The sequence below is a fragment of the Hordeum vulgare genome, chromosome 2H (assembly GCF_904849725.1).
Source record: "Hordeum vulgare subsp. vulgare chromosome 2H, MorexV3_pseudomolecules_assembly, whole genome shotgun sequence".
In the NCBI taxonomy this organism is placed as follows: Eukaryota; Viridiplantae; Streptophyta; class Magnoliopsida; order Poales; family Poaceae; genus Hordeum; species Hordeum vulgare.
Genome location: NC_058519.1, coordinates 330,494,974 through 330,519,102, shown reverse-complemented (window position 1 = coordinate 330,519,102; position 24,129 = coordinate 330,494,974). Strand labels below are relative to the sequence as shown.

Genomic DNA, 24,129 nt, shown 5'->3' with positions numbered 1-24,129 from the left:
TCTCTCTTCGAGAACGTCGTCTTGGTGACCAACCTTACTTGAGCTCGAAATTTTTGAAAAAATTAAAATTTAAATGTTTTGGTATAAAAAAATCGAAAAAAATAGTACAAGTAAACAAGGATGCTATATGTATGTGACGTAAATTTTTAGAATGAAATACCTTGAAATGCGATATGTATAAAAAGACAAATTCACAGACTCAGAGAATGAATAGTTATCGTGTTACAAAGCCCCAGATTTTTTTCCACAACCCTCATCTCAAAGTATTTGCCCCAGAATTTTTCCCACAACCCTCATCTCAAAGTATTTTGCCTTGAAAATTACACATGTCTGTTATGCCTTCATGGAATCTGTATTTTTTCAGAATGTTTTGGAACATAAAAATATGAATTTTAATGAAATTTGTATTTTGAATTCGAAGGCCTCCTCGAGGCCGAGCTCAAAAAGCAACACCCTGCCTCTTCATTAGAGCATCTAAAGCCGGACCTCGCAAATGACCTCTCATATGCGTGCGGGCGCGTTCAGTCAGTGACTGGACAGTAGAAAAAAAGAAAAAAAAAGTGATCCAACCAAACCACTCATAACATCTCTATATGCCCAAGCTGTCCGCGTGCCCGAGCTGTCCGCGAACCCTCGTATCCATCTCAAACATGGGAAGTATATGAAGGTGGATGTACAGGGTAGTCAGGGTGGCCCGCGGCCCACCCTGGGATTTTGAGACAGCCGACAAACTTATACATTTAAATTAGGCCAAAAGAAATACCCAACCCAATAAACACACCCAGTAACCTATGACGAACGCATCCAACCACTCAGACCTATTCACCCTCATGCAGTCTCGCCCCCGACCCTGACCTCGACGCACTGTCGACGCGCCCAGCCTGCAGCCGCATCGCTGTTCCTCGTCGCCAGTCGCGCCTGTGCCGTCGTCCCGCCTCTCCTCCCAATCTCCCACCCGCGTGCCCCTGCTCCAGCCGACGCCTCCCTGCACGTGCCCCTACTCCGCTGCTAGGCCACGCCCGTGTCGCCGGCCGGCCTGCTGTATGCTAGCGCCCCTTCCGTCGCGGCATCGCCTCCTGCTGCAAATCTGGCCAAAAGCAAAGGATTTTGAGGTATCGAAATGCACAAATTTTCTGATTCAGTGTTTGTTCTTTTGAAGTATGCTATTCACAAGACCACGACATGAAGAACATATACATAATTCTGAAAGTCATTTAGGTTAAGAAACTCTGAGGATAGGGAAGAAAAAGAAGGCGGTGAATATGCTGGATGTGATCGAAGAGCAAACTGGACAACTTGTATGTTTGCGAATTGCGATCGAAGAGCAAATTAAAGAGCCAACATTGTCTACGTCGAATGTGAACATAGAGCAAACTGAACATACGTCACCACCATAACCAGTGATTCATGATTTCAGTCATCTTATCAAAAAAAATTGAGGGAGGCGGACCACCCTAATGTGAAAAGCTAGCTCCGCCACTGCGCACTCAAACGCGTTCGGTCAGTCCACCACATAGAACGCGATCCCATCCCGGATATTTTTATTATTATAAATTCTTTTTTTCTCTAAATCAATCACGTACAAACAACCAAACATATAAAAAAATAAAAAATATATTTGTACGATGGATAAATAGAAGACACGTTGAGTATGGATAGCGGTGATGTAAAGAAAAACTCATCATCGCTATCCATTTTACGCGGACGTTTAAGAACGTGAATTTGCAAGTGATGGCGCTCTTAGCACGTACGACGGTACGAGCGCTCGTCGACACGAAAGGCCCGTGTGGTGAGAGACGAGATGGGTCGCGCATGTGCGTGTGGCATGCGTGCATTCGTGTTTTTGGTCCGACAGCCGCGTACAGTTATGCCATTGTAGCATTCGCTGGATAATAGCAGCAGGCTTGCAGCTTTGCATATACGCTTGAGATTTTTTCATAGTATCTTTCTATGTCGCGTCCACGTGCCTCTGCTGCTACCCATGCATCTATAGACTATAGGCTAAGTACCTTAATGGTTGCTGGACACGTATGTACGTATGTATGTATGTACACGGACATAGCGCAACGCCACATCGATGATACAACCCGAAAGGAATCTTTCGATCCGATTCTTTATTTGTTTGTGATGTGATGATTAGTGGGGTCGAGAAGATGGGCGCCCGTGAACCCTCATCCCCACCGTCCAGGTCAGACTCCATGCCTCTGCGATCGGTCTGGTCTGTTTCATTTCTTTATTTGTTTCTACCTCGCGTACGTGCGTGCGTTGCAAGTAAAATTAATCTCTCACGAACTTTGTCGGAGTAGTACATTTTATTTTCAACTTTCCATCCCACCAGGTCAACTTAAACGCACGACTCCATCCTTTCCGTCCGCGGTCTGTTTGAGGGTAAACAAACAAAGCACACCTTCCAACGCGCGGCGACAAACATATCGTCGTTCATTTTCTGTCCGCTTTCGACTCATTTCTGGCTTAACTTTGGGTCGAGTTTGCGGTCGAACGGACACACGCGGACGTGAGCAGCGCGTATCCTTGTTCTGCCCTAGCTCGCCCGTTGGGGACACAGGCCTCCCCTTCTCTTTCTTTACCTCCCTTTGCCCCCGGCATTGCCGTCACCACCCTCCCCGTCCGCGCCGTCTCCACAAAGGTCGGCGAAGCACCACGCCATGCCATAGTTAGCTCCGCACTGGCTCTCCGAAAAGCATTTGACAGTGGTTCTCCTTGGTCGCCGGTGGGAGAGATAGATACGGCAGCTGGCGTCGCCCGCCGTCCCAGACCTCCGACCGACCGTTCGTTGCCGCGGGGCCTTCTCGAGCATCACGTACTATGGCCGGCCATCGTCGCCTGCGAGAGGAACAGGGCGTGCACCACTTACTCCGGCCAGCACGACCGCAAGGCGTTCGACGGATTGCTCGCAAGGTACAATGGATAGCGGTGATGAGTTTGTCTTTCACAACTTTATTTGCTCATCGGATGATTCATCATCGGACGATGAAGAGTTGGCCGCTGCGTTGGTCGTGCATGAACACATTAGTAGGAAGCGGCCTCGGTTCATGGGATCAATCCTCGGCCATGCTCCGGCCTTGAACCGCAATAGGGAGAAAAGCCACGCCCTTCTCTATGCCGATTACTTTAAGCACGGTGCACTCTTCATGCCAAATCAATTTCGTCGCTGATTCCGAATGAGAAGGCATGTGTTCAATCATATTCGCAAGGGTGTGGTCGCACATGACCCATACTTTGAGTGCAAACAGGATGCCCTAGGCAAGCTTGGTTTTTCTTCATACCAGAAATGCACTGCGTCTATCTGCATGCTTGCATATGGAATTCCTGGTGATCTTGTGGATGAGTATGTTTGTATGAGTGAGTCCACATGTCTCATGTCTCTCTAGTTTCTGCACGACCGTGGTGGAAGTTTTTGGCCCTGAGTACCTCAGAGAGCCAACTGCTGCTCACACAGAGAGGTTGTTGGCAATCAATGTCGAGAGGGGCTTTCCGGGCATGCTTGGTAGTATAGATTGTATGCACTGGAAGTGGAAGAACTGTCCATTTGCTTGGCAAGGGGAGTACAAGGGGCATGTGAAAGGTGCCACTGATATACTTGAAGTTGTGGCTTCACAAGATCTCTGGATATGGCATACTTTCTTCGGCATGGCTGGTTCTGAGAATGATATTAGTGTTCTTCAGCGTTCTCCGGTGTTTGCAAGGCTTGCAGAAGACCACTCCCCGGAGGTCAACTTTGAGATCAATGGCCACCATTACAACGAGTGATATTACCTAGCTGATGGTATCTATCCTCAGTGGTCAACTCTTGTGAAGACCATACCAACCCGCAAGGAGAGAAGAGACAGAGGTTTGCCCAAATGCAGGAGAGTGCTAGGAATGATGTGAAGCATGATTTCGGTGTGCTTCGGTCTCGGTGGGGTATCGTTTGTAACCCTGCATTGCCATGTTGTACGAAGAAGCTTTGGGAGGTGATGACTGCTTGTGTGATCATGCACAACATGATCGTGGAGGGTGAGCACGATGATAGCATCTACCACCAAGGGTTTGATTTCCAGGGTGAAAAATAATGAGCCTCGGCATGCACCTCCTACAACCTTTGAACAATTTGTCCAGTTTCATCGGGAATTGCGTGATTGGCATACTCATATCCAGCTTCAGGATGACTTGGTTGAGCACATGTGGACTCACATTGGCGGTTTACCAACAAGAGCTGGCAGCGGCCCAAGACACGAAGATGGCGGGTGATGGCCCACAAGGGAGAAGGTCGCGAGGAGTTTCCTTGCTTAAGGAGCAAGGCGAGTTAGAGATATACCACGTCCAGGGTCATAATGTGACCCGGATTCTTGTAAGCCTAAGGGTCTCGACCTGTATATAAAGGCGAGTCTCTAGGGCTGGTAGACTTAAGTTACAATCGATCAAGAGCTAGGTCAGGCGAAACCGCACCCTTGTAATTGATTTCATCATCAATACACACAAAGCAGGACGTAGGCTTTTACCTCCATCGGAGGGGCCGAACCTAGGTAAACTTGTCTCTCGTTCCAGATCAACCCCTTTGAGTCGCTACATAGTTGCGATGGCTTCACCACTGATTCCTTTCACGAGGACATCTGTTGTGACAAAACGACGACAGTTGGCGCCCACCATGGGGCTAGCGCACGGTGGAGTTGAGTTCTCAAAGGGATCCCTTCTAGGGTTCGAGAGCTACGCGGTTGGTCTCATGACCAAGAGCCGCCGTGGAAAGTGGTACATCGACAATACGAGTTGGGGTCCTGAGGCCGGTACAATCGAATCAGGATACGGGTCCCCTTCGGCAAGATTGACGTCTTCATCGGCAAGATCAGAGCGCCTGTTCTCGAGCCAGACATCTACACCGACATCGTCGATCTTGCTCGGTTCGCCCAACCCGCCAAGCGTCAGATCGGGCGGCGTCGCGTCTTTGTTGGCTTTACATAGGGGGTCTGGTAGAGGCTAGGGTTCTACCAGGTCTCGGACGTAGGTTGTAGGGGTGGAAGTGCGGGCTGCGAGGTCGGGGACGCCGGCGCCGGCGGTTGGGCGCCGTCGCGGCGTGAGAGAGAGAGAGAGGCGGCTAGGGTTTGGGGCTCTCGTCTCCTAAGGGAGACGACAACAGAATATACTGTTTATTGTCTGCTTAATATTGAAGGGGTACATGTATTTATATAGGAGGACAGCCTCCACTAAACCCTAGATAACTTGGACTCTAACTTGGACTCTAATATAACTTGGACTCTAATATAACTTGGACTCTAAGATAGGTAAGATAACTTGGGCTAAGCCCATAATTGACCCTGCCCATTGGGCCTCCTCCGTTGGTACGTTGTACCGGTCATAACATCTCTCCCCGCCTTCTCAAACAGCTCGTCCTCGAGCTGAACATCTGGAAACTGTTGGCGGAAATCGTCGAGCTTCTCCCAAGTCGCTTCCTCCTCTGGCAGGCCGGTCCATTGTACCAAGACATGCCAGACGCCGCGACGATGCTGCGCTTGCAGCACCTTCGCCACCTATGCGGAAGCTGGAAGGAGGCGGCCATCCGAAGTAGGAGGAAGGGCCGGCATCGCTGCAGGAGGGTCCCCGCGGTAGGCCTTCAGTAAACCGACATGGAAGACGTCGTGGAGGCGAGAACCAGCTGGCAGCTCCAAGCGGTATGCGAGTGTGCCGACACGCTCCAGCACACGAAAGGGACCGGCGTAGCGAGGTCCCAATTTGCGCTTGGAGCGCGGGTCCAGAGACTGCGTGGTCCTGTGGAGGAGGCGCAGCCACACCCAATCGCCCACCGCGAACTCCGCCTCGCGATGATGAGCATCGTAGTACTTCCGAGCCAGCTGCTGTGATTGGAGAAGACGCTGGCGTGCCTCAGCCAGAATGTCGTCGCTGGTGCGGAGTAAGTCGCCCACCGTCTCGGACCGAGGCGTCCCAGGCTCGTAAGGGAGCATCGCCGGAGGTGGCCGCCCGTAGACCACCTCGAAAGGCGTGGTGCGCAGGGCGGAGTGATAGGAGGTGTTGTAGCAGTACTCCGCCCATGCCAACCAGTCCACCCAAGCTCGTGGACGATCACAAGTAACACAACGCAGGTGCATGGCGATCACCTTGTTGACCACCTCGGATTGGCCGTCTGTCTGAGGGTGGAACACCGTGCTCATGCGGAGCTTCACGCCCGCCAGTCGAAAGAGATCCCGCCAGACATGTCCCGTGAACACGGGATCACGATCGCTGACGATGGACGACCGAAAACCGTGGAGGCGGACGATGCCGTCGAAGAAGGCCCGCGCCACGGAGGCGGCTGCATATGGATGACCCAGGGCGATGAAGTGCGCGTACTTGGAGAAGCGGTCAACCACCCTGAGGATGACGGACTTGCCGCCCACCTTGGGAAGGCCCTCGATGAAGTCCATGGAAATATCCGCCCACACCTGGGAGGGTACGTCCAGCGGCTGCAGCAGACCCGCGGGTCGTAGTGTCTCCGTCTTGTTCCGCTGGCACGTCACGCACGACCGCACCCAGTCGCGGACCATCGCGCCATCACCGGGGATGTAAAAATCAGCACGGAGACGATGGAGAGTCTTCTGCACGCCCTCGTGCCCTGCAGAGTGCGCCAAGGTCAGGACCTGGTGGCGCAGGTCGCCATGGTCGGGCACGAAGATGCGGCGGCCATGTAGGAGCAGCCCCTCGTCCAAGCGCCAGGGCGCGTCTAGCTCGCCGGCGTCAAGGCGCTGGCGCAGGCCCTGAGCATCCACGGCCGTCGAAGTTGCCCGGCGAATGTCGTCGATGAAGGCGAAAGATGGCCCGGAGCGAATGCACATGATAGTGCCAGCCATGGCAACGTCGTCCGCGACATCCTCAGTGTCGCGGCGGGACAAGGCGTCGGCGACCGTGTTGAGACGGCCGCGGCGGTACTCAACGGTGAAGTCGAAGCCAAAGAGCTTGCTGATCCACTAGTGTTGCGGAACTGTGGAGAGGCGCTGGTCCAGCAAGAACTTGAGGCTGTAGTGGTTCGTGCACACACGGAATGACCGGCCCCAAAGATAAGGCCGCCAGTGGCGCACCGCCTGAACCAGCCCAATAAGCTCGCGCTCGTAGGCCGCGAGCTTGTGATGGCGAGCGGCGAAGGGGCGGCTGAAGAAGGCGGGCGGTCCCTCGCCCTGGTGGAGGACGGCGCCGAAGCCGATGCCAGAGGCGTCGCAGTCCACCATGAACGACATATCAAAGTCCGGCATTTGGAGGACGGGTCCCGTCGTGAGCGCCCACTGGAGAGCCTCGAATGCCGTAGTCGCCTCCTCGTCCCAGGAGAAGGCGTCGCGTCGAAGGAGACGCGTCAGTGGCGCGGCGATGAGGCCGAAGTCCTGGATGTACTTCCGGTAGTAGCCGGCGAGGCCCAAGAAGCCGCGGAGCTCCTGCGGTGATCGCGGGATCGGCCACGCGGTGACGGCGACCTTGTCCGCGTCCATCGCTACCCCGTCCGCCGAGATGACGTGCCCCAGGTACGCGACGGAGGTCGTGCCAAACAAGCACTTCGAGCGCTTGAGGTGAAGACGATGTGCTCGAAGCTCGTTGAAGATGATGGCCACGTGTTGTAGGTGCTCCGCCCAAGATGCTCTGTAGATGAGAATGTCATCAAAGAAAACAAGCACAAAGCGGCGCAAGTATGGGCTGAGAACGTCGTTCATCAGGGCCTGGAAGGTCGCCGGCGCGTTGGAGAGGCCGAACGGCATCACCAGGAACTCGAAGTGGTCATGGTGAGTGCGGAACGCCGTCTTCTCGATGTCGTCAGGGTGCATGCACACCTGATGGTAGCCCGAGCGAAGGTCGAGCTTGGTGAAGAAGCGTGCTCCGTGTAGCTCGTCCAAGAGCTCATCCACGATGCGGATGGGGAACTTATCCTTGGACGACAGGGCGTTGAGGGCGCGGTAGTCGATGCAGAAGCGCCATGTGCTGTCGGGCTTGCGCACAAGGAGCACCGGGGCGGAGAACGGCGATGTCTAAATCCGGATGATGCCCTGCGCGAGCATGACCGCCACCTGACGCTCGAGCTCGTCTTTCTGCAGCTGAGGGTACCGGTACACGGACGCACGGCTACAGGTGCCGTGTCCGGCAGCAGGTGGATGCGGTGGTCACAAGGCCGCGCGGGAGGGAGGCCTTGTGGCTCGTCGAAGATGTCGTTGTGCTGCTGCAGGAGGTCGGCCAGGAGGGGATGCGCCTTGTCCAGTGCGGCCGCCATCAACTGGAGCTGTGGAGTCACGGCGCCGGAGCTGCTGATGCCTGTCCACTGAACGCGACAGCCGCCCTCGCGCCAGAAGATGAGGGACAGCACATCGAGGTCCCAAAGGATGGGGCCGAGAGTGGACAGGAAGTCGATGCCGAGGATGAAGTCTTAGCAGCCCAGGTCGATGCCGACGCAGTCGATGGAGAACGGCTCGTCGCCGATGAGGACGGGAACCTGCCGCGCCACCCCCTGGCAAGCAAGGCGGTCCCCGTTGGCGACGGTGACACTGAACTTCTCCGAGCCTGCCGGTTGGAGTGCGAGGCGGCGCATGGCGTCCCCGGACAGGAAGTTGTGCGTCGAACCCGTGTCTACGAGCGCGGTGAGACGCTCCCCGTTGATCGTCACCGGAAGCAGCATCGTCTTTGCCGTCTTGATGCCAGCCATGGCATGAAGGGAGATGACGAAGGCGGTCGCGTCGACCGGCCCGTAGGTCGTGACGCCGGCCTCGGAGAGTGTGGTGGCATCGAGCTCCGCGGTGAGGGCCTCCACCTCCGCGTCGTCGACGGTCTCCAAGTAGAACAGGAGGGCGCACGTATGACCCGGCGCATACGGCTCGTCGCAGTTGAAGCACAGGCCCTTGCGGCGCCGCTCGAGCTGCTCGGCCGACGTCAAGCGCCGGAAGGTGCGTGTCGGCGCGGGGGCAGCCGCACTAGCAGCCGGCAGGGCGGGGCGTGTCGGTGTGGCGGCCGCCGGGGCGGGGCGGGGGACGCGTGCCGCGGCCCGGGAACGCCTGCTGCAGGGCGTTGGCACGCTGCTCGTACGCGCGTGCGTAATACATGACCGTCTGCAGGTCCTAGGGGTCGCGCATCTCGACGTCGATGCGGATGTCGTCGGGAAGGCCGCCGACGAAGAGCTCGGCGCGTTGGCGAGCCGTGACGTCAGGCGCATGGCAGGCCAACGTCTGGAAGCGGTCGGCGAAGTCCTGCACCGAGGTGGTGAAGGGAAGGCGACCGAGCTCGGCCAAGCGGCTCCCACGTATGGAGGGGCGAACCGGAATAGACACAGGTCGCGAAAGCGCTCCCACGGAGGCATCCCGCCCTCGTCCTGCTCGAGGGCGTAGTACCAAGTCTGGGCGGCGCCACGGAGGTGGTAGGAGGCGATCCACGTGCGGTCGGACGCCATGGTCCGCTGCCCCCTGAAAAACTGGTCGCACTGATTGAGCCAGTTCAGGGGGTCGACGGTGCCGTCATAGGTGGCGAACTCCAACTTGGTGAAGCGGGGTGGCTGCTGCACGTGTGGTGAGGCCGCGTAGGTGCCCTCGTGACGACCCAGCGCGGCGGAAGGAGAGTGCTGCGGCACCACGGAGCTCCCGGCGTACGGATCAGTGTACCCGCCGAACCCCCCGAAGGTGGGGGCGGGTGGCTGCAACACCGTCGGCTGTAGTGGCGCCGTCGTGTAGGTTGGCGTGTCAATCCACGTCGGTAGCGGGGACGGCGACGGCGGCCACCGGACTTGGGTGATCGGCAGGCCCTGGGGCGCGACAGTGGCCGGGGGCGGTGGCGCGAAGGGCGCCGCCGGCGGAGGCGGTGGTGGCGGGGTTGCGTACGGAGCCTGGAGGAAAGTCCGGAGGTTCGAGACCGCAGGTTGAGGTCGCGGATCGCCGAGGACATCTCCGCCGGGGAGAGGATGGGGGCGGGTTTGGCCGCCAGGGCCGCGGGACCGGAGGCGGCCGGACCTGAGGTGGCCGGCGGCGGCAAGTGGTGCGGCGGCGGCGGCTGTTGCGAGGTGGCGGGAAAGGCGGTGGTGGCGGCGGCGGTGATGGTGGGAATGTCCGACAAACTCATCGAACCCAAGCTACCTGATACCAAATTGGTAGAGGCTAGGGTTCTACCAGGTCTCGGACGTAGGTTGTAGGGGTGGAAGTGCGGGCTGCGAGGTTGGGGACGCCGGCACCGGCGGTTGGGCGCCGTCGCAGCATGAGAGAGGCGGCTAGGGTTTGGGGCTCTCGTCTCTTGAGGGAGACGACAACAGAATATACTGTTTATTGTCTGCTTAATATCGAAGGGGTACATGTGTTTATATAGGAGGACAGCCTCCACTAAACCCTAGATAACGTGGACTCTAACTTGGACTCTAAGATAGGTAAGATAACTTGGGCTAAGCCCGTAATTAACCCTGCCCATTGGGCCTCCTTCGTTGGTACGTTGTACCGGTCATAACAGGGTCGGCCTCCCGGATGAGCCGGCAACTGATGAAGACACCCCTGTCAACTCAAACGGCGAGCCATCCATGGGGGACACAGATTCGATCTGCCCTCTCTATGAGGGAAGGCTTGGGGGCTTTCCTGAGGCGGGAATTTCTGAAGGTCCGCAAGAGCCACCTACCAAGTCGCCATCTACATGGTGGGTGCAGCGACGACTCAGAATCAGCCAGATGCGGCGACCGCCAATGGAGCGAGCGGGTCTGGAAAGACGCCAGCCCAAGCCATGACGGATCTGATGGTCGAGATGTCAAAACTCGTGACAGTTGCCGTGATGGCTAACAATCATGAGGAAGTCAATACCAAGCTGGCAAAACTACGGGAGGAGATGGCCAAGATACATCGCGAAATCGATGCTGAGAACACCCGGATGGCGGGTCAGCAAGTTCAAATTAACGAAGAGGTGGAACGCTTGAAGGTTGTGGCATAGCGGCTTGAGCGTCACAAGGAGCTATGCGCCCTCATCGCCCGCCTCGAAGCGCAAGCTCCGCCGACAGTTCCTCGAGGGGGGGGGGGCAGCGGAATCCTTCCTTGTCGATCCTAGAGCGTCTGCCGACTCGTTGGTGCTTGAAGAGGTGGAGCAGTGCTTGGAGCAGGAGCGTTTAGAGACGCGGGAGCGCCTGCTATCTCTTGCCGAGGAGTCCTTTGCCTCTCGTGAGGCGAAGTTTGAGGGGGAAGTCGACAGGAGGGTGGCGAAGGCCCGTCGTTCCCTTCTCCTGGATTATCGCGCGAAGTTGAAGCTCGAGGAATCCCGCTTCCTCGGGCGCCATGACTGCCTGCAAAATGAGGTCAGCGCCCTCCGAAGGAGGTTGGATCAGGAAATGGAAAGCCGACAGGCCGCGCTGGACGCGCAGGCCATTGCCGAGGGTAAGCTGTTGAACATCTGCAAACAAGTGAAAGGTGCGTCTTCCCTGGTTGAAGAGGCTTCCAAAGAGGCCGCCCGCGCTCGCGGCCTCCAATTTGAACGCTCCAAGATGTTCCAGTCCCTTGAGCGGAGGGTTTCCCGTGCCCTGGGCGACATCTGTGGAAAAGGCGTTCCTGGTCCCCTGATTCCCGACGACTCCGGGTACCTGGGCTTTTTCTGTCGTGTCGTGGAGCGTCTTGAGGCGAGCGCCGGGAAGGCCCTTGCGTTCGCGGAGGAGAAGAGCCACAACCTTTTAGGTCAAGCTGCCTCGGATGTCTTCAGTCACATTCTTTGCCTTGACCCTGATTTCGACTTCGCTCCGGTGCTGGATCCGGTGCCAGAGACGGTCCGCGCCGCCCTGGATGAGTGGGTCGAGGTTCACGTAGTAGACCTGGTGGCCAGGCTTGCTCCAGAGGACCGCGACATGGGCCCCGATGAGGACGTGCCCTCATGAGCTTCAGCCCTGTAGTCCTGATAGGATCCTGTGTTAAGTTTAGCATCAGCTAGGTCGTGTCGGGTAGGTGCCTTCTGACATGTTTCCTGGTGTCGCTGTTCGCGTGACGCCTTTATTCTGGCCGCGGTCGTTGCCAGCCTGAGATGTTGCAGTGCTAGCGTTTTGTCCTGCGAGCGTGGGCTCGTTCGCATGTCTCCTTGCTTTTGGGGTGGTTTGCAGACCTTTCCGGCACTCTGTGTCTGCAGGTCCCGGTCTCGCTCATCTCTCCGCCTCCGTGCGGTGCAACCCGTTACCAAGGCTACTCACGGGTCAAAGCCCCGACGCCCTGGGGGTCGGGTGGCATTGTGACCAGTGAGGCCCCCGAGGCGTGCTGCTCAGGAGCCCCCTTTGACACTCAAGCCACTCTGCGTCGTCAGACCCCAGTCCCGCACATATCCCTGCCCTAGCGAAGCTCGCACTTCCCTGGGCGGGGCCCCGCCACCCCCGGTGCTGACCAAGTCTTCGCCGGTAGTGGCGAGTGGCATTATGACCGATAAGGCTCCTGAGGTGGGACCCATGAGCCTCCTTTCTGGCGCTCGAGCGATTCCGCATTCCACCCCTCTCTGCGATTGCCCCGGAAGGACCGAAGATCCTCGAGGTTCCCGCGAAACATCGATCAAAGCAAAGGGGAAAAGGAAAACACGGGTCCGATGAGACGAGAGAACACAAGAACGAAATCCCCACCTTTTTTTTTCTTTTCAAAACGTCAATCTGGGAAAACTCGCGGGCTTTTGACGGGATACAATCAGAAAAGGAAAGGCCTTTGGGGGCCTTAGCTTAAAACGTAATGAAGGAACAAGAAGAAACCGTGTCCGGCATCCTAACTATTCACCGCCTCCGTCTCCACCCAGCGCGTAGCTAAGGTCTTCCACTAGGCGTGGGGTGGACCCCTTCCGCGTCCTCAGGGGGCCCTGGGCGTATACAGCCTCGGCTCGTTATTACGTGAGAGTTTCACGGTGGGGGTGTATCTGGGAGGTCGCGAGGACGCTTTGGCCTCGCGAGTGTCCCTACCCCCGAGGCATTAGGCTTCTGATTCTGGAAGTCATTGGTGGACTGCGTTGATTTCCTTCGTCTTCCCCACCAACGTGGGATGGACCCCTTCCGCGTCCTCGGGGGCCCTGGGCGTATACAGCCTCGGCTCGTTATTACGTGAGTGTCACGGGATGAAGTAGGTTCCGGAAGGATTGGAGGACGATGAAGAGTCGATGCAGTGGTGGCGCTGGGGCGTTGCGGAGCTGCGCCAAGGTGCTACGGGTTGATGCGGAGCCTGGGGATGCTTTGAGGGCTCCACGCCTCATGGGCGTGCGCCCCACTCGCGATCCCCAGGCTGGTAGCGTGTCCCACCCTGAGCGAGCTCCTGAGCGTGGGGGGAGCCCCCTGCGCCCTCCGGCCGGAAGACTCGCCCAAGCAGCGGGTGCGGGATCCCCGGGGCGGTGCCCCAGCGCGCCTCGCTGGAGCCCCCGAGGTTCCTGGCTGATACCCTGGGCCGCACCCCCAGGTTGGTCTGGCCCAGCCTAAGGGCAGCGACGGGTATCCGAACACCTGCTGGTAATCGAACGAAGCTTGCACCGGTGACATGGGCGTGTGTTCCACCCTCCGTTTCCAAGTGAGCGTCGCACGCCCCGGGGGCGGGAGCAAGTATACCACTCCTGGTCCCCAGGTTGGGTTCGTCTGGCCCGGGAACACGGGCGCATGTTCCACCCTGCGTTCCCAGGCTGGGGCCCCTCGACCTGGACATGAGGGTGCGTCCACCCTGTCCAAGGCGAGAGGTCCCCGGTCCCCAGACCCAGACGCCTGCCTGAGGCAGCTCCCAGCCAGCAGGTGTGCCTCACGAGCGTACCCGCGCTGGGCACCCTCGTGGAGCCACCCCCTTGGGTCGCCCCCACAACGTTGTTCATACCTGTTGGTGCGGGGGTGGTTCGCATGGTCGCGCTCGCGCCTCCTGTTGTAGTGATGGCCCGCGGAGTCTCCCTGGCGGCGCGTAGACGGGCCGGTGTGATTGTCGCCGGCTCACGTGAGCCCTCGAGGGTTGATGTAGTCGGGCCTCTGATGCTCTCTCCTTGCTCCAGGGAGCACGCCGGGGAACGCTGGGTGACGCCCTCCACGTGGAGCCGAGTCTCGCATCCTTATCTGCTCCTGACGGATCCCCTGCGGGGGCGAGCCGTGGGGGAGGTTTGAGATGCGCTCGCGGGCGCGCTCGCGCGGTCCTTCTGTCGCAAGTCCCGGCGGCGCGGGCTGGTGAGCACGGCTCGCGTAGGGACGACGTCGGGCTTCTCCGGCGGCGGATAACCCGAGATGGCGCGCGTGACCTTTGGCGCGGCGGCCACGCGCGGTGCGCTGGCGCCTGAGCTCATATGCCACCAGAGGTGCGACATGCCTGTGCGTCGGGTGCTGGCAGGCGCGGATGAGGGGAGGCGCCAGCGAGGCGCGCGGAGGAGCCGGGGCGACGCGGGGATGTTGCACGGTTGGCGACGATGGCGAACCTTGGTGCTCGCCTGAAGTCTGCCCAGCATGGCCGTCGGGCGCCAGGGTGGATGGTGGCAGCTGGGCGCCGTGGCCTGCCCATGCCGTCCGCGCCACGCGGGCAGCACGTCTCTCCGTGCGGACTTGTCGTTTCCCCGCCATGGACGCGGTCAGTTGTGGCGATACGAACTTTGGGGGAAGCCTCGACACGCCCCCTACCTGGCGCGCCAAATGTCGGATTTCGGGCTCCGCAAAACCCTAAGGATTCGAACACAGGGGCGTGTACGAAGATCTCCCTTGCTTCGCCTCGCCTAACTCACTACTCGATGGAGACGATGAGGGACTCACTCGACGGCGAGGGGAACTCAGAACACAGCGGTTTACCCAGGTTCAGGCCGCTGTGAAGCGTAAAACCCTACTCCTGCTTTGTTGGATTGCCTTTGACGGAGGTTGATGGGCGAGATAGTACAGTGCTTTCGTGCCTCCGGAGGCCAAGGGGCTAAGTGTGTTGTTCTAGGGTTCCCACCCCTTGTCAAGTACCCTCCCTTCACTGTTTATAGCGAAGGCCTGGGTCCTCTTCCCTCATAGCTTCGGCAGTAAGGGATCCCACAGCGGCCAATTTTGAAGGGGAACAGGGGAACATGCTCCCCAGCCCAAAGGTGGTCTTCGCCTGCAAAGTAATTGCCTGCGCCACAGAGACGGGCTCGTGGATGATGTTTGCCCTACTGGTGGTAGACTGCGGCTTTGTTGCACCGGAAGGGAAACCTTTGGAAGATGCCTTTGTGAAACCTGTACCCCCCCGCCTCCTTTGCCCCAAAGGGGAAACTGTCCCGTCCTGCCATCTGCTGCTCGCCTGTCCTTTCCTGGCGTCACCCTTGACTCCTGAGGCCTGGCCCTGCCTCGGAATATCCGCTGCTCTGGAGGGGTTCTGAGGAGGTCCCCTGCGGGTCCTGACGCTCCTCCTCCTCGTGAGGCTTGGGCCCTCACGAGGGCCTGGTTCGAGGTGGGGCTGCTCCTTGCTAATCTTGTGATAATGTAATGGGCCAGCCCTGGGCCGCAGGCAGGAAGGCTGGGTACCCCGGTTCCCAGAACGCCAACAGAAACATCTCTATGGTATGGATACGAAAACAAATCGGTGTGCATAGAAAATGACAAAACTATTAGTAAGGGAAAAAAATCGGTGGAAGGGGGATCAGTGAGGAAAAAACCAAGACAAAAGGGGAGGCTTCACCAACCTACATAATGGCATTAACTCCCCTTTATAATATTAAAAAAACTCCGTCCCAAATTACTTGACCTAGATTTGTCTAGATACTGATGTATCTAACACTAAACCATGTCTAGGTATCCGTATCTAGACAAATCCAAGTCAACAAATTTGGGACGGAGGGAGTAGTAAAGATTATTTATTGCTGCAATGCTGAATCACCCTTAGTGCCCCTAGAGTAATTTACGATAAATGGATGCTGCGAGTGTGCCTCCCTTTTATGTTCCTTTTTCCTGTGATTTGTATCTCCCTACCTTGTGAGTTGTTTGCTTGTCTAACCTTCCAATCTCAACCTCCACAATTGTTGAACAATTGACATATCACCCCCCCCCCCCTCTTGATAGGTGGTTAGTCCTTTCTTATATATCTTTTTATAAGGTTCAGTTCTTCTTTATATATCTTTGATATAGTCACATTGTGCTACAAACACTTGGTGCAGGTGAAGCTGAACTCACAGTATTACTTTTACATGGAAACACAAACTGCCCTAGCCATACCCGATGAGGATAACTGCATGGTAGTGTATAGCTCAAGTCAGTGCCCTGAGGCAGCACAAAATAACATTGCAACATGCCTCGGTTTACCTTGTCACAATGTTCGTGTTATCACTAGAAGAGTTGGTGGTGGCTTCGGAGGAAAAGCTGTTAGATCACTACCAGTAAGTGTCGATACCATCATTACTTACAGCTTTTGAAATGCTGCAGACCATGCCTTATTTCTGTCAGATTATATGCTTAACACTTTCTGTGAAGTACAAATAGTAAATTAGGTAAGTGCTGTTGCATGTTCAACTCTGCTGTGTTTGCCAACTATCAGTTGTGCTTTAAACTGCAGAAGCCGTGATCCTGAAGTTTTGAGTATCCTCACACCCAAATAAGAAGATAGAACATCTGTACATATCTTCACCTTATAAGCATACAGATACAGATTGCTTCAGCTGTAACAGAACTAAAAGCATATTGTTATACCGAATATTGAAGCCGAATTGTCTCTTTTAACAAGATTCCTTCTGATCTAGCCATTTTCTTATGACATACTTCATATGAAGTTTTCAAGTGCTACATATAGGAGGAGGCAGGGGTGGTGCAGTCTTGCTGCTAAAGTGCTAAAAACTTGAAGAACATACTCATTTAAACATTGTTAAGTTCAGTGCTTCACGAGCCTTTTAATCTACACTTATGTTTAATAGTTTATTCAGTTAGCATAAAGAACGGAACGCTTATTACATGTATGTTAATTATAGGTGGCGACAGCCTGTGCACTTGCAGCATTTAAGTTGCGTCGTCCTGTTCGAATGTATCTGGATCGCAAGACTGACATGATAATGACTGGAGGTCGGCATCCCATGAAAATATGCTATTCGATAGGATTCAAATCAGATGGGAAGGTCACAGGATTGCATGTAGATTTGTTCATAAATGCAGGAATGACCATGGATATTAGTCCAATTATTCCTCATAATTTCATAGAGGCGCTTAAGAAATATAACTGGGGTTCCTTTTCATATGATGCAAAGATTTGCAAAACAAACATTTCAACACGGTCTGCAATGAGGGGCCCTGGAGAAGTGCAAGGTTCTTATGTTGCTGAAGCTATTATTGAGCATGTGGCGTCAACTCTCGCTACTGATGCTAATTTGGTAAGGCATAGAAATATTCACACAGTGGAGAGCCTTGCTTTGTTTCACATTGAGTGCATGGAAAATGCCTTGGGGTATACACTTCCCTCTATCTGTAATCAGTTGACTACATCAGCAAATTACCAATATCGTTCAGAAATGATCCAGACCTTTAACAGAACCAGCCAGTGGAAAAAGAGGGGACTTTCTTTTGTTCCGATAGTGCATAAAGTGTCATCTCGACCAACACCTGGAAAAGTGTCTATTCTTAACGATGGATCCATTGTTGTTGAAGTTGGAGGCATTGAGTTAGGCCAGGGGCTTTGGACAAAAGTGAAGCAGATGGCAGCATTTGGTCTTGGACAGTTGTGGGCTGATCGAAGCCAAGACCTGTTAGAAAGAGTAAGAGTTATTCAAGCAGACACGTTAAGTGTGGTACAGGGAGGGTGGACCACAGGGAGTACCACATCAGAATGCAGCTGTGAAGCAGTTCGACTTGCCTGTAATATCATGGTTGACAGGCTGAAATCACTCAAGGAGCAATTGCAAGAAAAACAAGGCAAAGTTTCATGGGATGGACTAATTTCACAGGTATTGATATCATGATAACTTCAGTTAATAGCAACTATTATCAGGATGGTATTGAAAGTAGTCGTCCATAGAAATGTGTACATCATTGGCTTCTATAGTTACGTGTGTGCTATTACATTACTCAGTAATGTATTCAATGATTCTAAGGTGTTGCGATGTTTCGCTGTGCAGGCAAAAATGTCTGGTGTGGATTTGTCAGCAAGAGAATATTACATTCCTGGGGCTTCTGGTTCATACCTAAACTATGGAGCTGCTGCTAGTGAGGTATCCTTAGTTTACTTTAGTTTCAGATTTGCTAGTAAATTGCTGCTATAGATGTACAAATTTGAAATACACAAGCCTTTACATACATCAAGATATTCATAGCGGGTATTTACAGGTAGAGATTGATCTTCTCACGGGAGCAACTACAATTTTGCGTAGTGATCTTATATATGACTGTGGTCAGAGCTTAAATCCTGCAGTGGACATGGGGCAGGTGGGTGTAATATTTCTCAATTCTACCCTAACCTGTCTATATTGTTCACTTTCCAAAGATGCATCTTCGAGTCATTTCAGATAGCAGGTCATCAAGTAATTAGTACTGTACGACGTACTAGTTGCATTGGTTGCTACAGACCTACTACCTTCATTCCTAAATATAAGCCTTTCTAGAGGTTCCAATTGTTAAGCTTCATGAACTAGCCAACGCAACCAAAAGTCCGAACTGATGAAAAGGGCTAGTGTAATCCACATATACTGTAACACCTCCTCTCACGTGTGAAGGGGAAGACAAGTCAACACGTGTCACGTATGACTCAAGAGGCCTCTATGTGGACACAAAGAAGGGCTACCAGCAATTTTTTAATACGTGCAATCGGAAGAGAACGACGGCGCGCAAAACTCACGTGTGACTCAAGAGGCCTCTACGTGGACACAAAGGACTTGAACTCAAGACCTTAGCTCCGATACCATGTTAAGCTTCATGCACTAGCCAACGCAACCAAAAGTCCGAACTGATGGAAAGGGCTAGTGCAATTCACATATACTGTAACATCAATATGGACCACATACGAAGTAAAATGAGTGAATCTACACTCTGAAATACGTCTATATACATCCATATGTAATCTATATTGAAATCTCTAAAAGGGCTTATATTTAGAAACGGATGAAGTACATTATTTATGTTTTATGCTATCTTCTATTGGTTTACGGTCTGGTGCTTAGTCTTTGGCATTGATTGTTCATTTCTTTAAGTCCACGGAGATGGATATAGAAACCCATTTCATTTTGATGTTTCGGGCATTTTTTTTACGGGAAAGCTTACTTTATTAATCAAAGGATAGATATATCGTCAGCCAACTGAATTATAATAAAATTAGGCGGGGCATCAACCCATCGAGATGGACTATTAGCACGACCCTGTCTAGTTAGCTCATGAGCTACAGAATTTGACTCCCTAATACAATGCTCAAAAGTAAACTTCCCGAAATCTTCTAGGAAACTACGACATTCATCAAAGATTGACGCTGCTACCATGGAATAGCCTTCATTCCACCTGATTACATCCACCACAGTAATATTATCCGATCTCACCACCAAGTTTTGGTATCCTGTATCTCTTGTTAGCTTCAGACCTTCAAGCACAGCTGCCGCTTCTGCCGAGAAGACATCTGCGACATGTTCCAATCTTGTTGTGGACGCCGACATAAAAGATCCCCGATGATCACGGATGACAGCACCACAAGACCTAGTATAATCTCCTTCTATGAATGAAGCATCAACATTTAGGACTAGCTGACCTGCCCAAGTATAACGGCCATGTATTGGTCTTGGGTGTGGTTTTGGATTGTGCACCGCGCACATAGTTGATCGTTAGAGCAACCACCGTCATCGCCATGCGTTCTGTAGATAGAATCACTTCCCCTCGCACATACTCTCTACGTTGCCACCATAGGAACCAACAACATGTAGAAATGAGCTCCGACGACTCTATACCACCAGAGTAGTGGCGCCCATAAGACTCATCACAGAGAATGAACTCTAGGACCGCTGTACCTGCACGATCAGTTACAGAAGCAAAGTTGATATCAGCAGCAATTCCTAGCGCTTCCCACACTGCCTGAGATCTCGCACATTGGAACAACATATGGAGTAGATCCTCTGCTCCGTCAATGCAATATGGGCATTGGGACAAATTTCCCACATGGCGATTCATTAGGATACTTCGGCAGGGGACTGCATTATGCAAGCATCTCTAGATGATTTTTTTTTTACTTTCGCTGGAACTTTCATACTCCAAAGCTTCTTCCAAACTGGGTGCGGCGCTGTGGAGTAGCGAGCCAGGCCACCATCTTCTGTATCATAGTTCGCTTCTCACTGCTTATAATAGGCAGAGCGTACACAAAAGATGCCACTCTTCGTGAGATGCCAAGCAACATAGTCTGATATAATGGGATTTGCAATATACGTCCAGCATCTATGGGCCAGAAATTCTCCCGGATCAGTGCCTCATCCCATTCACCTGTGATCGGATCAATCAACTCATTCACTTTGGTAAGTACTTGGTTCCCTCGTACAGTTAAGATTTTCTTAGATGCACTGTTCGGGATCCAGCAATCAGCCCATATATTTATCTTTTCTCCATTGCCTACCCTCTAGATACAACCCTTCTTAAAAGTTTGGACTCCCGCCCAAATTCGGCCACACATAGGACGACCCCTTCTTTAGTTGACAGTTGAGTATATCTCCTGTAGGGTAGTACTTGGCTCTTAGGACTCGAGCACATAGGGATCCAAAATTTTCAATCAGCCTCCAACACTGCTTTGATGTTTCGGGCTTTTAGCTAGCTTAGAGAATAAATAAATCTTTCTTTGAAGGGGGAGCGGTACGACTATTTCAGGTTAGAGGAAGGTTGAAGAGAGAATAGCTAAAATAGCCAGTCGGGTAGGCAAGTGCGGGTGGCTGTGGTCAAAGTGAATATGTCTTGTTTTTAATGGTGTTTTAATATTTTTTGTTGTTGTCCTATTATGGCACTTCAGGTGGAAGGGGCCTTTGTTCAGGGAATTGGGTATTTCATGAGCGAGGAATATGTGACCAATTCGGATGGGCTGATTGTCTCTGACGGGACTTGGACATACAAGATCCCAACCGTGGACACCATCCCTAAACAGTTTAATGTTGAGCTGCTCAACAGTGGATTTCACAAGAAGAGAGTGCTGTCTTCGAAAGGTATTCGGTTTCTCCCCTGGTTTGGCATGTTTGGTCATATAACAAACATATACTCGTAGTTGTATTTTGCTTTCTGGGCTCCTAGCAGGGATAAGATGCTATTAAGTTCAAAAATAAAAATTATTATTCAGAACATTTGGTAGAGATCATTTATGTATTTATTTATTTTGCCTTATTGACTTGGTATTTGTTGCAGCATCTGGGGAGCCGCCTTTGCTACTTGCAGCTTCAGTTCACTGCGCAACAAGGGATGCAATTGCTGCAGCAAGGAAGGAACTACACTGTTCTGGGTCTGGATCATCTTCGCCTTCTTTCTTTGAGTTGGAAGTTCCAGCAATCATGCCTGTGGTGAAGGAGTTGTGTGGCTTGGACAATGTGGAGAAGTATTTGGAAACTCTAGTGGGTTCCAAATAAATACAGACGAAATTCACATCTGGCAAAGTAAATTATAATTATTAATAGAACGTCCATGCGTTGTCACGGGCCAACAAATGGATCTATCACGAGCCTCTCAACTCCAGCTCTTCGATCATTGTGTTATTACTTTATTACTTTATTATGTTGTCATCCTACTTCAAATTCGTGTTCCCTCTAAATCTATCAAATTGTTGAATCCATCAACCCGAACTCATGGACTAACACATAATACAAACCGTTTGACTTTAGCTCAACATTGCCACCCAGTCAGATTCGCATATGTTTTTTCTAAGTTTGCCAAATTGCCATAGGCATTTCCATCATCCTTGTAAAGGTGTAAAGGTGCCTCGGCTGGCTTCCTCGTATATTTATAGCAGCAGAAGTATTACATAGTTTGATTACAACATAATCACGTATGGAAACTATCTATTTAGTAGAAGTTTTCCGTGGACTCCAAGCTGAGGTGCCGTCCGTGTTGCGTACTCTAACACGCCCTGGCAGTCTGAATCGGGAGATGATGCGACCTGAAGGCTGGAAAGAAACTCTTCAAAAAGTGCAGTAGGTAACCCCTTCGTGAAGATATCCGCAAACTGAGAGGAGAAAGGCACATGTAAGACTTCGCGAACTGAGAGGAGAAAGGCACATGTAAGACACGAACGTCGTCAAGAGCTAGCGACCTTCTTCCGAACAAAGTGAATATCGAGTTTGACATGTTTGGTCCGACGATATTGAACAGGGTTAGTAGACAAGTAAACAACATTGACATTGTGTAACAGCCTCAATGCAATACCTTCTCCCCTCTTGTAATATCTTTCCTTGTATGGCAACCTTTCTATGTTGACATGTTGGATTTGAATAAAGAGTTTAAGTTTGGCTTCATCTCTAATTGCATCATGGCATCATGCATAGCATCATTTTATTTTATTGTTGTCTTGTGTTGCTTGCGTTGCACCTTGGTATAAAGTGTGAGTGCAATGTGTGGGTATGATTGAGTATTTGCAATGTGATTGGATGCAACAAGAGTCCGCTCAAAAACCGTACGTGTTAATCCCTCCTTTCCAATTATAATTGAGGCAGATTTAAAAGTTTCTATTTTTGCCTCAATAAAATGTTCTTCCTCTTCTAAAATTCTTCCTATTAATTGTGGAGTGCAACCCCTCTGGTTTATTTTGTTTTTTTCCTTTTAGTTTTATTTTAAATTAGTGCCTCACTTTAAATAAAGGTCATTTATTTTGCTCTTCTAAAAATGCCCACTTACTTTTACAAATAGTGGCATAATTTTAGAAGACACAAGGTATTTTATTTTTCTGCAAAACTCTTCTCCTTTAAACCTGTGATTTAAACTAAGTACATGTTCTCTTTCTAAAACCCCTTTTAAATCGCAGAGAGAGAGAGAGAGAGAGAGTTGGCCCTTTTCCAGTTGGTTTCGGCCCATGGCCCGGCTGGTGACTCTCTTCTTCCTCCTGACGTCATCCACTGTACGAACAGTGTTGCCATCGCCAGATCAACCTCCTCCATCATACGGCTCCTGGAGCAGGGTTCGAGCTATTTAGCGGCCCTAGCGCCTCTCCCAACCCTAACCCTCGTGTCTCTCCCCTCCTCTCCCCTCCTAGCGTCGTCGGGGCGAGTCCCCGAGCTCCACCGTGCCATGGATGGCTCTGGCAAGGGCCCGATGCCGTGGTGATCCGTCGCCCTCTTCTTCCCCCGTCCGGACCACGAGCGCGCGGAGTATCCCGGGGTTCCATTTTCGTGGACTATCGGCGCCAAGGTTTGCTACCCTGACGTCCCCAACGTCCTCTTCTTCGGCTACCTCCGGCAAGCCTTCTCCTGCACACATCCTCGTCGACCTTCCTCCTCTCCATCGCCAGGTCCTTCTTCTCTGCCCCTGGGTGAGCGCGTCTCCTCCGCTTCCCCCCTCTGCTCGTAGTCATCCCGCGTCGCATAGTCTGCCGTCTGTAGTAATTAACCTAGTTGTAGTCTAAACGTTACGTAGAATCGTAGAAAGAGTTGTAAACCAGACTGGTTGGTGTACGAGTCCGGGCTGCGTTGTGTTGGTTGCCAAACCGAGTCGGCAACATGTTGGACGCGGCAAGTCTTTGTATTCCTTTATATACGTAGAGTAAAATCTGAAAAGGTGTAAGTTTAGACTCACCGAAAACACCCAGTTTTGCTCCTGATTCGTTCGCTGAGGAAGTTTCCGATCGAGACAATAGCTACGTACGTACGCAGCGTACGCACACCGCAGCTAGACCCACGTACAAGAATCCATCAAGCTGCCTGCTTGGTTGCTTATTCGCCTACATACGTGTGTCTTTCTAAGGTGATTTGTTCCAAGCCAGGTTCAAAACCAACAATTGGTATCAGAGCCTCGACGATCTACGATCTACGATGACGGACAACGACGCTGAGTCGGTCAAGTCCGGCAAAGGCGGTCCCAAGGCGAACAAGAACGGCGACAAGGTGAAGAAGGGCGGCAAGTCAGCAACCAGTGGTGGAGGATCGGGCGACGCCAACATCCAGGCGCATCACAAAATCCCCATCCAGTACCCGATGCTCACCGACGCCAACTACGGTGTGTGGGCGGTGAAGATGAAGATTATTCTTCGATCTCTTCGAGTGTGGGAGGCCATCACGGGCGACGACGTCGACGAGGAGCGCGACGAAGGTGCCATGGCCGCC

The 24,129-nt window shown here is 52.8% G+C and overlaps 1 protein-coding gene across 1 annotated transcript in view; it reads left to right on the top strand.

Moving 5' to 3' along the window:
• Positions 1-21,698, top strand: part of LOC123426194 (indole-3-acetaldehyde oxidase-like) — a 59,811-nt gene extending 38,113 nt beyond the window's left edge. The window contains exons 5-10 of the mRNA XM_045109985.1: positions 16,051-16,269; positions 16,855-17,820; positions 17,992-18,084; positions 18,200-18,298; positions 20,844-21,033; positions 21,230-21,698. Of these exons, the coding sequence (XP_044965920.1) occupies positions 16,051-16,269; positions 16,855-17,820; positions 17,992-18,084; positions 18,200-18,298; positions 20,844-21,033; positions 21,230-21,447 (1,785 nt within the window). The 3' untranslated portion in view covers positions 21,448-21,698. The remainder of the gene's footprint in view (positions 1-16,050; positions 16,270-16,854; positions 17,821-17,991; positions 18,085-18,199; positions 18,299-20,843; positions 21,034-21,229) is intronic.
• Positions 21,699-24,129: the final 2,431 nt, after the last annotated feature.